Source organism: Ammodytes marinus, assembly GCF_949987685.1.
Source record: "Ammodytes marinus genome assembly, chromosome: 4".
Taxonomy (NCBI): Eukaryota; Metazoa; Chordata; class Actinopteri; order Uranoscopiformes; family Ammodytidae; genus Ammodytes; species Ammodytes marinus.
Genome location: NC_137233.1, coordinates 28,171,613 through 28,192,108, shown reverse-complemented (window position 1 = coordinate 28,192,108; position 20,496 = coordinate 28,171,613). Strand labels below are relative to the sequence as shown.

At 42.1% G+C, this 20,496-nt stretch overlaps 1 protein-coding gene across 3 annotated transcripts; it reads right to left on the bottom strand.

Moving 5' to 3' along the window:
* Positions 1–4,391: 4,391 nt before the first annotated feature.
* Positions 4,392–20,061, bottom strand: hipk1b (homeodomain interacting protein kinase 1b). Of its 3 annotated transcripts, none has more exons than XM_080026014.1 (18): positions 19,744–20,061; positions 17,513–18,249; positions 15,144–15,335; positions 14,847–15,028; positions 14,569–14,692; positions 14,264–14,383; positions 13,999–14,085; positions 13,673–13,857; positions 13,409–13,559; positions 13,127–13,313; positions 12,792–12,910; positions 10,845–10,979; positions 9,681–9,835; positions 9,160–9,231; positions 8,752–8,916; positions 8,299–8,513; positions 8,062–8,177; positions 4,392–6,391 (listed from the first exon to the last, which is right to left on the bottom strand). In XM_080026014.1, the coding sequence occupies exons 2-18, from the start codon at positions 18,245–18,247 to the stop codon at positions 5,936–5,938; spliced, it is 3,396 nt and encodes a 1,131-aa protein (XP_079882140.1). In that variant the 5' UTR covers positions 18,248–18,249; positions 19,744–20,061; the 3' UTR covers positions 4,392–5,935. The 3 variants fall into 3 exon arrangements, with proteins under 3 accessions (XP_079882140.1, XP_079882141.1, XP_079882142.1); XM_080026015.1 differs by having other exon boundaries at positions 9,681–9,832; XM_080026016.1 differs by lacking the exon at positions 10,845–10,979.
* Positions 20,062–20,496: the final 435 nt, after the last annotated feature.

Sequence of the window (20,496 nt, the reverse complement as noted above, 5' to 3'; positions counted from 1 at the left end):
AGAAAAGTGTTTTTTTCAATGCGTTTTTATTTTCGTACATTATTTAAATAAATAACATGTATTGAGTTGAGTTTTGAAAAACGGGGGTTCGTCTTATACTCGGACCAATACGGGTACAGTGTTTTTTCTCCACACAATAAAGACGTGTAAATAAACATTTCCTTTGTAAAATTTAGAATCAAAAACTTGAATTTTAATTAATAAATAAATGGAGGCTATTCAAAATGAAGCGAAGTTATCTTCTTCTACGCATATGCGCACCTAGTTTGTGGCCTCTACATTCATTCTCGCAATTTATTTCAAATGACTGGCGTTCTAATTTTATTTCCATAAAAAGTGTTATGATGACGGGGTTGTTTGCTCCACGGTCATTTAAACTTGCTGCAATTGTTGCTCAACGTGACTCAAAATATTAAGCTATAATATTTTCCCCATTTTATCTGCTTTCTGCCCCTTGCTGTGATCGTGATTATTTTATTATGTGTGTTCTGGTCATTTGAGCATGATTGAACATGCCACCTTTAATATGGCTATAAAAAAGCTGGTTGCATTTTTTTTTTAATGTGTGGGGGTGCGTCAACCTGGTTGGGACATAGAAGGGGGTGCTCGGCTAAAAAAGTTTGGGAACCGATTGAGCCGATTTATTTAAGTATTTATTTATCATCAGCAAAACTGTCTATTGATGATGCAACTGTATATGTGTGGGACATGAAGAATAATATTCTAAGTAACCAAAGTTGTTTAAATAAATATTGTCCAAAAGTAATTCTTTGTTGGTGACCATTTTTATTTATCTTGGCTGGAGTGAAACATACATGTTCTGTATATGAGCTAGACATCATTTATATTGAATTGTCTTTTCTCCTCCATCCAGTCCGGCTGATAGGAATCGTAAATGTAGCCACACCTACGCCTTTGTATTGTTTATCTCCCAAAAGTTAAATATTAAAGAAAAACTAAAATGTTACAAGCCAAATGCAGACTTCCTCTTCTGTGTTAAATTGATTTACTAAGTTATACTAGCAAAATAAATTCTGAATATACAGTGTTTTGATGCTTTATAAAAAATAATAATAATATAATGTTGTTAACTTATGCAGTGTAATTTATACAGTGGAGTTCTGACCAGTTGTGGTATCAAATATGAAGTAATGTGGGACCTCACAAGATACACAGTATGTAGTTTTATACAATGTAATGTTCTGAATTCTCTTCCCTTAGATAAGAAACAGCAAACTAAGACACTATATATTTTTTAATTATTCAAATTTAGAAAGAAAAACAAAACTTTAATTATTTCAATAGTGTAGCTTGAAGCTGCTATTCATTTACATTCCTGGATTTGATTTAATATGATCTTTAAATAGGCCTATAGACTAAGTGTAAAAACCGTCGACAATCACAATTTTGATTATCATATATCAATCTTTCCTCGTATTAAAGACTTGCACCAATGCAGACATTGTTTTTAGGCTTTATATTTTTAAAGTAAAATGAACTCTTCAAAAGTCAACTAAAAAAGGTTTTCTAAGCAACCAGGCTTTATTGTATTTAAACTACCGTTGTTATGGTTTTAAAAACTAATTCAAGCATGTATTTTGGTATTATATCCAACAAGTTGGATAACACTTAATTTTTGTTCAATGTTTGCCAAGACTGATGAGCAGGTGGCTCGATGTGATGAAATTCCTTCAGTTGCTCAGGTTTGATTTTGGTCCAAAGGTAATTAAAGCTTCATAGATTTAACCCCTTCAGACCTGCATTTTTTCAGCTGGGCAATTTTTTTTTTTAGCTGATTCAGACTACTCTTGAACATAAAAACAGAGTGGATATATATATTTTTTTCGAACTCATGTTTTTATGAGTTTTTTTCATGTCCATTCCAATGGACGCCAGGACACGATGCACGTAAAATGCCATAAAAACATTAAAAATAAAAGGCATATATGTCCTCAGGTATGGCCTAAACATCAGGAACTGGATGTTTTTGAGTCTGTGTAAGTTTCTGAACATGCACAACTTGATAGGTGTATCACAGCGAGGGTAGGGAACAGCAGTGGGGTCATCACCAGGAAAGCAGTGCCTACTAGAAGAGAGGGAAATGCTATGACGCAATCTGAACATGCACATGAAGACAATACAGGACCTTCTCATATAATTAGCATATTGTGATAAAGTTCAATATTTTCTGTAATGTACTGATAAACATTAGACTTTCATATATTTTAGATTCATTACACACAACTGAAGTAGTTCAAGCCTTTTATTGTTTTAATATTGATGATTTTGGCAAAAAAGTAAAGAAAAACCTAAAAAAATTAGCATATTTCATCCGACCAATAAAAGAAAAGTGTTTTTAATACAAAAAAGTCAACCTTCAAATAATTATGTTCAGTTATGCACTCAATACTTGGTCGGGAATCCTTTCGTAGAAATGACTGCTTCAATGCGGCGTGGCATGGAGGTAATCAGCCTGTGGCACTGCTGAGGTGTTATGGAGGCCCAGGATGCTTCGATAGCGGCCTTAAGCTCATCCACAGTGTTGGGTCTGGTGTCTCTCAACTTCCTCTTCACAATATCCCACAGATTCTCTATGGGGTTCAGGTCAGGAGAGTTGGCAGGCCAATTGAGCACAGTAATACCATGGTCAGTAAACCATTTACCAGTAGTTTTGGCACTATGGGCAGGTGCCAGGTCTTGTTGAAAAATGAAATCTTCATCTCCATAAAGCTTTTCAGCAGATGGAAGCATGAAGTGCTCCAAAATCTCCTGATAGCTAACTGCATTGACCCTGCCTTTGATAAAACACAGTGGACCAACACCAGCAGCTGACATGGCACCCCAGACCATCACTGACTGTGGGTACTTGACACTGGACTTCAGGCATTTTGGCATTTCCTTCTCCCCAGTCTTCCTCCAGACTCTGGCACCTTGATTTCCGAATGACATGCAAAATTTGCTTTCATCCGAAAAAAGTACTTTGGACCACTGAGCAACAGTCCAGTGCTGCTTTCTCTGTAGCCCAGGTCAGGCGCTTCTGCCGCTGTTTCTGGTTCAAAAGTGGCTTGACCTGGGGAATGCGGCACCTGTAGCCCATTTCCTGCACACGCCTGTGCACGGTGGCTCTGGATGTTTCTACTCCAGACTCAGTCCACTGCTTCCGCAGGTCCCCCAAGGTCTGGAATCGGCCCTTCTCCACAATCCTCCTCAGGGTCCGGTCACCTCTTCTAGTTGTGCAGCGTTTTCTGCCACACTTTTTCCTTCCCACAGACTTCCCACTGAGGTGCCTTGATACAGCACTCTGGGAACAGCCTATTCGCTCAGAAATTTCTTTCTGTGTCTTACCCTCTTGCTTGAGGGTGTCAATGATGGCCTTCTGGACAGCAGTCAGGTCGGCAGTCTTACCCATGATTGCGGTTTTGAGTAATGAACCAGGCTGGGAGTTTTTAAAAGCCTCAGGAATCTTTTGCAGGTGTTTAGAGTTAATTAGTTGATTCAGATGATTAGGTTAAGAGCTCGTTTAGAGTACCTTTTCATGATATGCTAATTTTTTGAGATAGGAATTTGGGGTTTTCATGAGCTGTATGCCAAAATCATCAGTATTAAAACAACAAAAGACCTGAAATATTTCAGTTGGTGTGCAATGAATCTAAAATATATGAAAGTTCAATTATTATCATTACATTATGGAAAATAATCAACTTTATCACAATATGCTAGTTATATGAGAAGGACCTGTATATGTAGGATTGTAGATAAGATGACATAAAAAAGAAATCAGTTTTGCCTTCAGTAAAACGATCATGGAACTTCCAACACATAACCATGCTTTTTATAGTAGGCTAATGAAACTTTAACAAGGTTATTCGCCCGACTCCTGATGTCCTTTGCCATGGACATCGGACTTTGAAAAAATCCTACAAATTAATTACATGACATATGTTCAAAATAACTTCAAATATTATCACTTGTAATAGTTAAAATTACACTGAGAGCATATTTGTTTGGCTAGCATGAGCATAAATGTAGATTTTAGATTGAATATGGGCAGTTACTCTTCCCTCTCTGGATCGGCTCAGCCATACTTGTCTTGTCAGATGTCTGTCACTCTCCCAGAGCATGCTCAAAGTCATGATTGGATAATCAGGATCCAATCAGTAACCAGCAGTGCTGACATCATCCAATTACAGAGTATTTATTGGTTTAGAGAAAGAAATATGTCATGTCCATTCCAATGGACGCAGGGTCTGAAGGGGTTAAACCATTGTAAAAACAAACACACACACACACACAAAGCTCAAACCGCCCATTTGTTAACGGCTCCTTGATAGATTCATAGCCTGGGGAAGCGTCTTCCATATTACAAGGAATAATGGAACAAAGCGTTAGGAATTTGTGGTTATTTTATTGAAAACAGTGACAGTTGATAATTTGAAGTGAAACCTTTTTCCCTGAATTATTTCTACCAAATAGCCTCTTAACTATACTATGTTAAGATGAAATTGTTAAATATTCAGACATTACAACACAAAACTGATGCAAACACAACAGAGAAGGATTTACAAAAAAAAGAAAAAAAGAAAATGCTTTCATAACCCACAGAAACCATCCCCAGATTCACCGCCTTCGACTGAAGAAAGGTGGCAGGAAACGGCTGCAAGTCTACAGTTGTATCCACATAACAGTAATTTATATGCGAGTAATAATCAATGTCAACATATTATATTGAGATAAGACCAAAACATAAATGGCCATTTTTTTTTACTTTTTTTTTAGCATGGGGAAAAACGTTTGTATGCGTTTGACTTAATTATTGTAAGCGATGTAGCCGCTACAGTAGCTTCTCCATGGACTGTTATCAAACAGATTGCATTCTTATTCACATCAGTCATTGAACATCTTGGTGAGAATTTGAGGGGGAAAAAAACACGACAACAGCCCAAAAACACTGCCTTTTCCATCTAAAACAGAAAAAATGGCCATAAAATTATTCAATCATAAGGAGGTCCTACACAATCAGGATTCCCAGATATTTTTCAGTCCATGTGAAACAATTTCTTTTTTTAATATAGGGAAGAAGTTAATTTCTAAATATATATTTTTTTAAACAATTTCAAAAGACTTTTCACGTGATTCCTCGGGATGGTGATCCAACTCTTCTGTACTTCATAAATACATTCAGCACTCAGTTGATGCAGTTTGAAAAAGAAAACAGTTTCTATTGCATAAGTACATGATTAATCCTGCCTAAACAGTTCCACTACATTAACAGACTAGCACATGTGCACTTAAATTAACATGTATCCATCACAGTTTCCACCGCACCTTTCTCTTATTTCGACCTCTTCATGGACCTTCGCTCTTCCTACCTACACTGAACATAATTTAAACATAGTAAAAGACATATTTGATGAGTAAACAGACATCAGTAAGGTACAGTCATCTTTATGATAGCTAAAAACACTGGGCCTCAGTGGATTAGTGTGAAAACTTTGTAACAAGGGTCATGGAAAAAAAGCTAATGTCTTGTACTCTATTTTAGCTAGCCACCACTAGCATTGTGAGTCAGGCGTCTGAAAGCTCGCCTAAAGTGTCAGCACAGTTTGTGACAGGAGGAGAATCTCTCTTCACACAAGGATAAAACACAGTTACCACAATGCCTTAATAGTGCATCTGGACATAATGGGTCTAAAATATTATTTTTTAAGGAGGGGGAAATAAACTGATACGATATCAAATAATACCAGACTACATGTCATGAACACTAAAAAAATCGATCCCGACAGATCATGTGGTTGAGTCGGGAGGTGAAATGCCGCCTAGGAGCCAAAAGCAGCAAACAAGTAAGTGACCAACAGTTATTCTACTAGAAACACAGTTGAAATGTCCCTTTGTGACAGACGGTATGTGGAGGAAGTAGATCTCTTCCTCCCCTCTATAGGTATGGGTACTGTGTGAGGCGCCTGGGGCTGAGCTGGTAGGCACTGTAAGCTTCGGCCCGGGGCGGGACGCTAACGTAGGGGGAACCAGTGGCGAATTGATGCTGGTAGGCTGCGGGCAGGCCGTGTAGCAGACTGCTGACAGAGTCCTTCCGGCCGGCCGCGTCCCTCCGGGAAGAGGAGGCCGAGGTGTATGTTGCTGCATAGGCGGAGGGAGAGTGGCCGTGTGTGGCGTGAGCCCGGCCCAGCAGCTGCTCCATGGCCTGGGAGGCGTTGCTCAGGGCAGTGGAGGCCGGGTAGGTGTACAGGCCGGGCCCCGCAGCAGAGGCCAGAGCAGACACCTCGGGGAAGGTGTAGTGAGGGCCAGAGACCACCGGGGGGAACGTCTGCTGCCGACGCAAGTATGAGTCACTGTGGGAACGCTCCTGAGATGAAGAAACCACGGGCTGAATCTACCAAAATAAAATAAAAATAAAAAAACAGTTTGTTTAAGGACAACAACAACAAGATGGCAGAACAGTCACTTGTACAGTGGTCAGCTGATTTTGTTTAGATCATTATGAAATCGATATGGTTAGATCAATCTTTGCTGGGAGACAAAATATTAATAACTCCTTAAAGGGACACTGTGTAACATTTTAAGTAATTTATTAGCTAAAATCAATATCCTCATTCATAAATATGTCCTCATTGGTGTAAAATCACCTCTGCCAATAATCTGAATTATCCTCCTGAGCGGAGAATTACAAATATTAATATTACATTTTGTACATTGAGCAGGCAAGTTTTATGAAGGCATCCATGTTTTGGGAATGTCATCAGGTGCATTGTTTAAAATTTAGAATTGTTCTTGTCCTTGAAGGCCACTGTAGCTTCTGTTATTATTCAAAAGGGGTGGGGTTACCCAGGGAGCGTTGCATTCTAGAACTTTCTTGATGTCATATTACACACTGCACCTTTAAAAAGGTCAGAAATTCTGGAGAATGCTTATAGTCAGAATCACTTTGTCAATAAATGAATATCTCCTCACAATCGGCAACAGTGGGCCCCTTTGTTTACATACCACTTTACAGAGCGTAGGCTCCCACAATGGATTTTCTTTTGCAGCACACAAACACACAGTACAGGTAGCGGATCGTGAGGAAATATTCATTGATTTTGATAATGAACGTTGTCCAAAATCTCAGAATACACCTTTAATTGATCCTTTCCCCATTTTATTTCCCCACAAGTTGCTCTTAGATGGTTAAACATTGACACATCAACTTATTCCTGTCTGACTGTACTGGCTATATTCTGTCTCAGCTCGCTTCATCTCACATGACGTTTGCACATTAAAACTTGTGATCCTTAACTTTTGGACTTTGAACCCTTTTCTAGCTAATTTTACACCTGTGTTTATGAGCAATTCAAACTCAAAAGAATGGCCTTTAGTGCAAGAGAGGCAAAACTCTACACTATTTCCCTTTGGTACTGCAGAGGAAGCCATGACGACAAGCCCCTATCCTAAGTGAGCCAGTATAATCAGCAGGTCTCGTCTTATCACTCCTCACAACTCTAGGACATAAACACTGGAATTGTGCTTAAGGCCTCAGAACAATCTGTCATTACACTGTTTGTCCAGCAGAGAGCACTTTGGACTCCATGAACACCATGTTTGTCTTTGACACATACAGTAGTCATTGCTCAATAACCAGAGTTTAAGAATTCTTGAAGACAATTTGAAGGATGGATAAAAAAAAGTCATAGCTTAGTGCAAGGGCAAATAAAAAGTCATGGTTTAGTGAAAACATTTGAATTTGGACATCATTCTTTGAGGGATTTTTTAAATTAACTTAATGCCTGGTTTATCTCTTGATATAAGGGGGAAAAAAAATTATTTGGCCAATGAACCTGCAGTTTAGACCCTTTAACTCCTGCTGCCTATTTAATAGCAGATATACTGACTGTTTAAACTGTGGCTAAAGTAATGTGTTGAACTAACTAGGAGAGTCACCTTTATCAGGATACTTAAATCAAGTGCTCACAAACGGATCGTCGACATGTCAAAAGAATGTACTAAGGAAGGCAATAGGCCAAGTTTAATCTTGTAAAACCACCAACAGAAAAAGAGAAGCCTCACCTGGCTGAGGTTCAAGGGGTGTGCCTGGCTCGGCACCAGTCCGTGACGCTCCATGCCCTCGCCTGAGCTGCAGGGCTGTCTGTTGGATGATCTCTTAGGCTTCACGTAGCTGTTCACTGCACATTCAAAAAAAAAATAAACATTATTAAAGTGACACAGCTTCCACACTATCAACTGAAAATTCCTTAGCACTAAAACACACTAGCCAACAGGCGGGCGGGGCAGGGCGATTCTCACCAGTGTCTAGGCGGCCGCGTGAAGCTGCTCCTCTCTCCGTGCCCTGGGTTTTGACTGAAGGCGCCACCACAGCCAGAGACTTGGCCTGGCGTGACGACATGCTGCTAGCTAGGTTGAGTGTGCGGGGCAGAGGAGTCAGGGGACTGGCTGTGGAGGAGTCCGAGTCGTGCACCGTCACACAGCTGATGACGTTAGTGCGCTGGCTCAGACCAACACTATGAAATACACAGAGAGAGGGTGTTATTTCACAAGAAAACAAGAGGGATATATCAAAGTGATTCATTCTAAAATTGATAACTCTGTGTGTGTGTTATTGTACATGAATCTTTGTGAGGACCAGTTTTAGCTTTTAACTATTGGAGTGAGGACATTTTGTGTGTGTGTGTGTGTAGGAAAGTTTTGGAACTACACATTTTTGTCCAGCAGTGTTGTATCATGCGTGTCTTCCCTCACCTGGCGGGATGGAACTTGCGCTCATCCTCTGTGTCCGTGTCACTGTGAATAGTAATGATGCTGACTGCGGGGCTGGGGGTGTCGGAGATGACAATGGGCTGGGACAACATGGCGCTGGGCGGGGTCACGCCGCTGCTGCTGAGCAATGATGCAGTGGATATGCCCCTAGACAGAAAGACAAAATGGGATTTCAGATGTGAAAACGGACAGAATAATGAATATTAAAAATGGATGGTAGTATAGTAAAGAAAGGATTGCCACAGGACAAATGATCCTCTAGAAAAACCTCTACACCACAAACAATTCAGGTCGTAAACAATTCTCAACAGCTGGTTGAGCTTTCAGTGCGTCATCAGTTCATTGTGTCATTCAGTGTGACAGCTTATATCCCCGACACAAACCACTGACCTGTTTCTGTTCTCTCCCCGTCTGGCTTTCACCTTCTTCCTCTCCTGCTGGCTCCTGGCTTGGGTTGTGTTCCTAGAAGAGTCAAATATCAAACACGTTAATGGTGGAACGCCATTGGTAAAATGAGAGAATGACACACACACACACTCTATAGCATTAGATCCCTCATGTTGCTCTGTTATTCAAGCAGTGCCTTATGCACTCATCTCTCATAAGTCAGTATAATGGCAAATTGGTTGCATATGATGATACGTTTTACTACAAAATGACAAGTCAAATAAGCCAGAAAGATAATAGGTATTGACTGCCACCAAGAAGTAGCTTCAACCAATGCCATTTAAAAAAAGATCTTATAAATAAAATATATATTTCTACAATGTTTGCCTGTGACATGCAAAAAAAACATTGAAGCAAAAAAAGAACTGACAGAAATAATGAATAATAAATAAATGTAAAACCAGATGAGTCCATCTTTCACATTAACGAGACTTTTTGGAGCCAGCAATCCTGGGTTGACCCACCTCCAGCTGTGTCCCTGCTGCGAGGCAGCAGCAAGTGTTTCCAGGGGCGATTCAGCAACATTAGAGGGGTGGGCAGCACTGTGGATGGCCACGCCCGGGACCTGCTGCCATGACGATGGTATGAGGATCTGTTGGGTACCAGTGGGCCAGGCCTGCTGAGGACAGAACAACAGACACTCACATTTAAGCACATGTAATATCAAGGATGAGCTAGCATTGAAATCAACACTAATTATTTCATTTCTGGAACGGGCCAGACAAACTGAGCCATGCTGGGAAATCAATCCAAAAGACCAAAGACAAAGAAGCAAACCGACCGGCCAATCTCTTCTACAGGCAGAAGCACAATCTGCTAGATAAGCGAGCAACCTTTCCCAAGCCATTCCCATATGATAGCATTGCCCTGCAACAAATGTACAAGATGATATCATGCAAAGCGCGAACAATGAAGCACTGTAAACAGTCAGATCAAGAATGAAGACAAGTGTACACAGAACCATGGTGCCTGTTAGAGGAGGAACACTAAAGGAAAGAAAATGAGTTTAGTTGACTGATGCCAAACAGTCTGCTGATAAGCCGTCCTGGGAAAAGGCATGCCACATGTTCTGGGGCTGAAACAAAAAGATGTGTGTCAAGAGAGCCGGGCTGTTGTGGGGGGATTTTAGTTTAGGCTTTGTAGATGCAATCTCCTTTTGCTGAAACCAAGGAAGGACAAGAGAAGCTGCAAGCAAAGCGCAGAACAAATCAGCAACACATGCGCTCCATGCCCTCAGCACACCTATGGGGAAAGACTGTGGGGGAGGGAATGAAAGGGTGTGTGTGTATGGAGGGGGGGAGTCCTTTGGAGTAAAAAGATACTGTACATTTTTTCAATTCGGATTGAATGTCACAAATGAGGGAGTTCTTTAAAACGAATTTCTTTGAAACTGGATTTTGACAACCATGATACCGCTGAATGTGAAAAATCAAAAATGAAGTAATAAGAAGCGGAAAGTAAAGACCAGTCCCATACAACGTGTAGCAGAGAGGGGGGAGGAGGAAATGGCAAACGAATGAATCGGGAAAGGGAGAGTGTGGCAGGAGAGAGATGGAGTTGTTAGTGGTAAAGGGGGATTGTGCATGTGCATGTCTTTTCTTGAGGGGATGACATAATCGTTGCTTTACCAGCACTGTGGCTGTGTGCTCCAGGAGGGTGGGCCGACCCACCCCGGCGCCCAGCCCAAGGGGCAGGGAATACTGGGGGGCCAAGCCTGATGAGGGGGGGTGAAGGGTTGCCACCATCAGGGGTGTACAGGAACCCTGGAAGAGGGAGGGAGGGAGGGAGGATAGGAGGAGGGCAGGGTTAGGGCATGAGTCATAGTCTTCAAGGCTGTATCTGATTTACATTTTATTTACATTTTTCTTTTAAAGGGGAAAAAGTGGAAATGGAAAAGCAGCTGCACAAGAGATACACATGGCTACAACCCAGAGGTCATGTGTCCAGTAGGCCATCTGGACACCTGAGCTCTGCCAAAATAAGGAATAATTGCTGCACACTGCAAACAGCAATTAAGTAGCCTTCTGAGCCAGATGAGTCTCCGGCATTAAACATCTGGCCTCAATCCCAGAGAGGAGGCTGGGAAAATAAAAAGAGGCCTGGCCCCGAGTGGCAGTCCAATCAGTCCTGGAAGCGAATCCAAGGCGAGATGCAATCAGCAGTAACACAAAACAAGAAAAACACTGTGGACCATGTTAGTTCAAAAGTTAGTGGTATAAACAAACAACATCTCCACTGAAAGCGATCCTTTCCATTAGAAAGAAATGTCCCCACCTGGTCCCCACTAAACTTGTGCTTGCTGTGCTGGCAGCAGACAGAGAGGAGGGCATGAAAGGAGAACCCCATTAGGGATATATATAAATGAATGAGCTAAACTGGGCAGCATTGCTCACAGCTTGGTGGTAATGACGTGATATCCTTCATTGCTGTTGCCAGATTGATTCTGCTACCCATAAACATGGGCCTATGTGCACCGTGTCAAAGAAATCTGTATGGAACTGCTGAAGCTGAAGTCACAAGTAAAAGGATGAAGGGACTAACCGATTTCATTATTAACATTGCTATACAACATCACAAATTCATAATGGTAAAGGCTTAGCTACATGAGTTAAATGGTTCGCTTCTGTTACTGCTGTGTCTCTCTCTCGGTTGTCGGCCACACATGCAACGTCTCAGCCACTGCTGCGCTGCTCTATAAGCCCTGTCTTTCTACATATAGTTTTCCATTGATAATTCCCATTAATATGAAGATGTCTGTCATTGTATGATACATATGATTAATATTGAGTTCAACAGAAATCCATGTGCCTCATTGCTTATTCTTTTTTTCTCTCTCAACATTTGAGCTTTGTGAGAAGCTTTCATTTGAACGACAAATGAGGAAATGGTGGAGCTAAGGTGAATGCTTGTATGAAGTCATATGACAGTATTTCTCTATCAGTTAAAGCAGAAGAAATAGACGAGCCTCCTGAGGTGTCTGCAGCGTGTCGGCGTTGGGATGTGTTGCTGCTGTAGTCTATTAACACAGTCGCAGAGAGAGAAAAAAAAGGTAGGCGACCAATTGACGCAGGCTGTGTGGCCCGGGTCTTAGCCTTTTATTTTCATACATAAAAACACCTTAAGTTGCCATATGGAAAGGTGGCAGCAGGAGACAAATGCTGCTAAAGCCAAAGCCCAAAACCTCTCCCACATGAGAGGGGCATATAATGCAGGTCTCCTTGGTGCATGTTCAAACCACTTTGGGCCATTCAGATGGGAAAGCTGTCAAGGCTGCTTCTCACTGTTGGCAGCACGTTCATGCTGCTGAAGAGTACTTCCACACGCAACAATGAACCAGAGAATTACACGGAATAACTCTGAACACGTCCCAAACATTAGCATCAGTTTCATTCCTTTCTCATCCATATACATAGACACTTCATCCCTCCATTTCATACATGCACACCTACCAACCTTGTCCCTCTCTTGTGGGAGGACCCTCAGTCATGAATATGTCATTAGAAAAACCTGTTTCGAAAAGGATTAGCTCCTCACAGAAACTTGACACCACTCGCGCACACCTTACGACCTCTTACCTGTGTGAGCATACTTGGCTGGATCTGCAGCGACTGAGCCGACTGGTTCTGAGGTACTAAAGGTAGAGAGTTCTCCATCCTCACAGGGAAGCTGGAACTCTTACTGGATGGCTGTAGCCCTGGAAAACAAGTCCACACAAGCATAGCAATGAGTAAACCAAAACCTGGATGGCAGCAATCTCAAATACTTCATTTACATGCAATTATACATGTATAATTACATCGTCAAACCATGTGCGGTTTCTTGGCATAGATTTACCACACACACACACACACAAACAAAACCTTGTGTTGTTTTCCCTTTATTTCATTCTTAATGCAAATCTTTCCTTTACCTTGAAGAGTGGAGGGTGGGCAGACAATGAGGGTCTGCTGGAAGGGTTCTGTCTGGCTACACAGCCCGGCAGTACGCGTTGGAATCGGGACGCTCTGTTGAGTCAGCCCGGGAATGTTGATAGTGGCCTGCTGGTACAAAGCTGGCTGGTAGTTCAGCAAAGGCACCGCTCCCCCCGCAGAAGGCACCTGTGGAGGGGAAATCAATTACCGATTAATACTAGAGAACTTAAATAGGCCATTGACACGTATGTAGGAATTTGTGTTGAGGATGCGGCTCATACCTGGTTATGCTGGTTGAGTTGGCTACTGAAGGTAACAGTGAGGTTGCCCGCCGCAGCGCTAGGGACAGCGTTGGTGGAGTACAGGGATTTGCTATTCTCGTAGGAGCTCCGGCGTTTGCAGATCTCCATGTTTTGGAAGCAGGACTTGACGCTGGAGAGGATTTAGTGCATTCAGAGATTACATGTGAATAAAGACTCTAACCAAATCAACATAGAAGTGCCGCAGTGCCCGAAAACAAACATCTTCACACATTGATAACTTACTGAGAGCTGTGTGGGTAATCCATGAGGTGGCTCATGGTCACAAAGGGGTGACCCAGTGTTTTTGTGGGCGTGATCCTTTTGTCGGCATCCAGACGGAGCATGCGCTTCAACAGGTCTATGAACTCTCGTCTGTCGGCTTTCTCAGCCAGCATGTCTGTCCCCTCCAAGTGAGAGGACAGGTTGACCTGGGAATATACAAAGCACTGGGTCAAACTAACAGGAATAGGAAACACGTCATGGGATTTTTCTTGAATGTGTGAAGTGCAAAAACCACCCAAAAAAAAGTGCACTAAAATTAGATGTAATGCGAGACACTGCCAATCTACCTGCATCATATCATCCAGACAGTTGAAGATATACTTCCGGGCCTCCTTTGACTTGATGCCCATCTCCATTTCGTGCTCTGAAGGGGTCTGGAAAATGGAAAAACCCATTTATGTTCATGGCTATGTCCATAAAAACTATTTCTAGAATCAAATCTAACCAAGCATGAACAATTGGTTATGAGGAACACTAACAATCCTTTACAGCCCATTTAATAGGTAGATACTCCTTAGATACTCTTTAGGATTAGTATGAGGTTGTATTAACCTTGAGCCTCCATAGTGGGTAGCTAGAGTCAGGTCCTCGATTGAAGAAGCGACTGGTCTTGGTGCCGGCGCTCAGTAAGTACTCCGCAGGCAGGCCTTGAGTCTGGGAAATGTACCGGATCTGGAAACAAGAGGGGTAAATTGGGAATTTTAAACGATCAGGAGTTAGATGGAACAGTGTATGCCGTGGATATAATCTACTATTCCATTACTGTTTGTAGTACTACTTGCTCGACTAGCAACTTGTGGCCTCGTGTATTTATTACCAGATGAATGCACAGCAAACTAAAAAAAGGTAACACTGACCTGGTCGTACTCGGAGGCGCCAGGGTAGAGGGGCCAACCCAGAAAGAGCTCCGCAATCACACAGCCTAGAGACCACATGTCAATGGCCTCACAGAATGGCAGACCCAAAATGATCTCCGGGGCCCTAGATGGACGACAACAACAACAACAACAACAACAAAAAAGATTAAGAAACAGAACTAAACTGAAAAGATGTGGCATACTAACATGGCCTTTTTGTCACCACTCATCCAAGATGACTAGGACAGCAAAACAAGGCTGGATTTCCTGTGACCAACCTGTAGTAGCGAGACTGTAAGTAGGTTGAGCAGACGGCCTTGGACACGTGACTGGCTGAGCCGAAGTCGATGACCTTGACTTTGTAGGGCTGTCGGAGGGGGTCCACCAGCATGATGTTCTCGGGCTTCAGGTCGGCGTGAATCAGACCCAGGCTCTTCAGTTTCATCAGCGCTGTAGCCACCTGAACAGATGCAAAAACACACAGTTAGAATTACCTTTATTGGTTTATGGTTTGTAAAGGGGGTGTGGTGGGGGTTTATGACTGTCTGCCAGGAGATATTTTATATTTTGCCAACCTGCTGTAGGATGGGTCTGATGTGGCGCAGTGGGAGGGGGCTGAACTTGCTGTGCTTGAGGAAGTCGTAGAGGTTCTGCTCCAGCATCTCAAACACCAGGCAGGTGTGGCCCTTGTGTTGGAAGCACTCGTACGAACGCACAAAGTTGTACTCGTCGGCGTTCTCTGCACTCAGCCGGTTCAGGATGCCCACCTATATATAAACAAGAGGAACACATAACTCTAGTAACTCAAGTCATTTTAAATGGATTGCAGGTTTTCATTGGGCAAGTTTGCTCCAAGATGATTGACAATGCATAATGCAGCTGACAGGGAAGTCAGTCAGTGGGGTGGTTGCGTTGAGACATTTTGCAACTGTCCGAATCCAACAATCCAAATGTTACCGAGGTGAGAAGAGAGTCAGGGTTTAACCTTCCCCATTTTAAATCTCTTGTTCTCATTCATTGGTACAACAGCGTCTGACACTTTTCATGTAAACAAGAGTGCAATGCAGTGAATGCCTTCCAGGAGAGGCTGTCTGAAAATGAAAACATTTGTCCCCTGTAATTAAACGGTATCGCGTCTCCCCATCTCTTTGAAGCCGTCACTCCGCCTTCACCTGTGGCTGTTTACAACGGCTGATACTCCACTGTGAACACAGAGCCTAGCAGCCTATTTTTTTTAGTCAGAATAAATGTTGAGTCAGTCAACCATGATTCATTGGGCAAATATTGACAGAATCATTTTGGAATTATCCATGTGTGTACATTTGAAAACACCATTTGAGTAAGGAATTTCCAGCTAATTCTTTAATAAGCCAATATAAAAAACAAAAAATGCGGATAAGGCAGATTTGCAAAATGTTTAGCATCCACTTTTTTCCAATGATAATTTCTCGATAAATCAGTCACGCCTAAATAAATCCCCTAAACAGCTCAACACACACTTAATGTTGCAGTATTAATGCTGAAAGACAAGAAGCCTTCTGCACCGCAAATATAGTCAAAATAAAGTCAGCAGACACTGTAGATTTAGCTTTTCATTATCAAAGCAGTATAGGGGAGAGTGGCCTAAGTTGTGCAACTTTTCACTCAAAGTGATTTTAAAGTAAGGCCTTGACAGTAAAGTCTCCAACTCAAATATGTACATATATTTCAGGGTGTTGTGCATCCCTTGCAATAAAAACTTTGGATCTGGAATAAACTGTTGAAGAAATATAGCTTTCGGAAAAAAAGTAGTCTTGTTGCACAACTTGCCCCCGGTGTGGTGTAAGTTGTGCGGTTGGAGAGAATACCATGGGGTGAATTGTGCCATTGCTATATATCTCATAAACTGTAATGCAAGACAAATCCATTAGACAATCACTTATTTAAGGTGTATTTAAAGTAAATAAAGTAAATAGTTGACAAAGATTGAAGGACACTTTTCTTAAACAAGGCCTAGCAGATCTAATGGTTTTACCTGCAAAGCTCACAATGACAAAGTCACCATCATCATCTTTCTGGCCATCTGAACTCTCATCAGTGGTGTCGTAAAGTGGAATTGAGATGTCAGTCTATTCCGAGCTACTGTAGACAATCACTTTCTTTTGGTGACCAGCGTATACAGCCATGCCACTGGCACAACTCTCAGAAATGTACTTTGCACTAGTTGCTCCGTGCTTGTGGAACCAACTGCCACCTGACAAATGTGATTCCCTCTACATTTCTGCCTTTAAATCAAGGCTCAAAACCCATATGTACACCCTGGTGTTTCCTCCCCATTAACTATCTTACCTCTGCACTACTATCTGTGTTTGTGTGGATGTATGGGCTTTACGTCTTTTATTTTGGTTATTGTTATTTTACCTTCATTGTTTACCTACTGAATGCACTATGTACAGCACTTTGGACAGTGCAAACTGTCATAAATGTGCTTTTATAAATACATTTTACTTACTTACTTACTTATAACTCACCTAGGCCCTCTGGCACAAATCACCTCAACCCCAGAAATTTGGATAATAGGCATGATGCAGCAGTTTAGGGCTGACATCGTGCTAACTGTATAGACTCAAAATGTAGCATACCAAAGCACTAAAACATGTGTCAAATGTTTTCAAACGTGTCTATAAGTGTTCAGACACAATAATCAAAAAACCTTGATCATGGAAATTTTACTTTGAAATGCAAAACACAGTTTTTTGAGCTTAAATGTGCTTATATCTTATAACTTGGGTCTCCCTTCTTTACAGGATGAGTCAAATGGATGGCTCTTCTTAAATATGTGGTCACACTTTTAATTTCTTTTACGGTTTTCTAGAAACAAGGGGTGGCACAACTTCCAAAATGCACAACTTCGGCCACTCTCCCCTACACAAATATTTTATCAAGAAAATGTTTGTTTTCTTACCTCAATCTGGCCCTGACGAGCATATGAAGGATGGTTTTTCAGGATCTTGATGGCGACAATCTCATTAGTGCCCCTCTTCCAGCACTTAGCCACTTGTCCAAACGTGCCTCTCCCCAGAAACTCCAGTACTTCATAGCTGCAGGACACAGAGCAGAGGATCTCGTGCTGCACTAGCTGGTAATCCCCCTCTCCATTGGAGCTGCTGCTCTTGGTGGTTGGAGCAGAGTGAGGAATAGACTGGCCCGTGCCCCCTCCTCCTCCTCCCCCTGTACGGGTGGAGTAAGTTGCTGCGGGAGCCGAGAGCTCTTCTAATATTTGCACACTGCCACATCCACTCCCGCTGCCTTCGTTGGCTTCCTCCACCTTTCTCTTCTGGCCGTGCCGATGTCCTCTGGTTTCAGAGGATGTGTTCTCGGCATGAGCATAAGAGGAAGACGTTGCCTGTTCTGTGAGGCGCCGGCTGGACCCTCGGGGAAGGCTGCCGGTGCTATCGGCCGCCCGCACAACCACCTGCCCTCTGGAGCCCGGCGCTGCAGGGGGGAAGACCAGCGCCGGGGCAAAGGGCGGCACAGCCAGGGCCGGGGTGAAGGTGTAGGCCGCCTGGCCCGCTATGGAGCCATAGGCTTCAGTAGTGGACACGTCCCAGACATTGTTCTCCACCTTCAGCTTCTTAACGCGGCAAAAGGCACTGGAGGAGATGGAGGGAGGAGAGAAGACCTGCAGCTGAGAGCTCATAGCTGAAAAAGGAAAAGGATGATAGTTAGTGAAGTGATTGACGTCCGTTTTGCTCTGACAAACTGTAAAGGCCATCATTTCTTGACATTTCAAAGAGTAGACAAGAAAGTCATCTGCAGATTTATTGATAAAGAAGGTATTAGCTGCAGGCAGCCTTAAACTGAACATTCCTAACCTCCATGAAGGCAGGATTTATTGTGCAGTTGTTGTGTAACAGTACAAACGATTTGTAATTGAGGTAGAATCAGCAATTCTGGAGAATGCTTGTTGTCAAAATCAATACGTCAAAATCAGTGAATATCTCCTCACAATCTGCTACACGGCATCCTGTGCAGTGCTATGAACAAAAAATCAAGTGTCAATACATGGCTTAGGCTCTGTAAACAGGCATTTTACAGAGCTACGATGGGCCATCTTTGTTTACATACCAGTTTAAAGAGCCTAGGATGTGTATTGACATTTCATTCCCTGTCGCACGCACACACACACACAGCAGATTATGAAGAAATATTGGCTGATTTTGACAAAGTGATTTAGTCAACAAGCATCCGGTGAATCGCTGAACCTATGTGCCATTACTAGAATGGCACATACTTGAAAAACAACTCCACCACCACCAAATCTCAGGGGAAGATTGACCCATAACACTCAAAACATTGTATTAAAAAAAATGCAAATCTTCAAACACCACCCCGTTTTCAGGATTGGGTTTGTTGCTGCATCAGAAGGAATATCAAACAGGATGTGTAACAGCTGAGCACACACATATTTCCAAAGTGATTTATTTTAAGAATGCATAAACGAAAGGAAAAGGTTGAGGCACATTGATTTCCATGCAATCGGGGAGGTTAAAGGTTTCTAACGTTTCCCTTCATTTGATTTTAGAAAGCTGAGCTGATCAGTATTATGGGTTGAAATGGACGGTATTTTACTTATAGATACTACAGTAAATGGTGAAAGCCATAGAAAACCGAAACCTAGAAATAAACTTGCTGTATGCCATAATTGATCTCTAAATGAGGTCAGCTCAGCGACTATTTCTAAACTATGACAAGCTGGAATCTAATCTTAATTTTTTTGTACAATTTTCAATTAGGAGAGAACAATGTCAATATAGGAATATAGGACATTGATAATGAGCTGTGTACCCCTTAAGGGGAGAGGACAGGGCGACTGCTGGCCAGCTGTGATGTAGTATAGTCGTGGACGTCAAGCTGTGATCGCCTCGGCCGGGTTTAAAAAATAACCAGATCAGTGACAAAAAAACAACAAGTTAATTGTACGTTTTGCCGTCACGCGTATGTCAATCGACGTCTCTATCAGCAATGACAGACTTTTAAGGTCGGATCAACTACCTCGCTAGTGCTAGCAAGCTAACGCGTAAACTTTGTGGAAAATATGGCGTTAGACAATTAGCGGTTCATCTGTTGAAAATAAAGTTAAGTTGAACACATAGAAGAGCACCATAAAAAAAACAGAAACAGCTGTTTACACACCGGATTGGATTTTATCACAGCGTCGAAAAACAGCTCGGTCCCAGGTTTAAATCCCACTGCAGTCTGCTGGAGCAGCCTTATCCGATTAGCATCCGCTAGCTACCGTCAGATGCTAGCTAGGCCTGCATTGTTTCTTCAATCGATGTGGAGCTAAGCAGCAGGAGGAGGCGTCACAGAGCCCAGTTTCCCAAAGAACAACACACAGAGCTCATATTATAATTACGTAAAATCACAGTCCTAAAAAATATGTACATTTGTTGATCAAATCATAATAAAATCTATCCCAAAGCCGTCAGTCCTGAGGCAGCAAATCCACTTTTCACCAGAACAACCACGTCCTTATATCAGCTGCTAATCTTACGGCATTTCCGGTTACTACCGTAATCACGGTGGATGTGACCTGTGCAGCGCATAGAGATGAGCGCAATTTCTTGTAAGATTAAAAAATAATGGGAACTTGATGGAGCTTAAATATGTTTCATGACTGTTATATATGTCTATTTGCGTAGAGATGTGTTTTAGTTGCATTTTGGATCGTTTTGCTCATGAAGGGAAAAAGGGAGACAGTGTTTACGGTAAATAAATAAATAAATAAATAAATAGACTGACGTCAGTAGAATTTTACCAGTAATTTTCCGGCAGGACTTACATGTTCCCATGTTCCAGTTATTCTGAGTTGTTCTCAGAAAAACATTGCCACTTACTGAGTATATAGAAACTCAAATACTAGAGAAACATACTATTTTCATACTA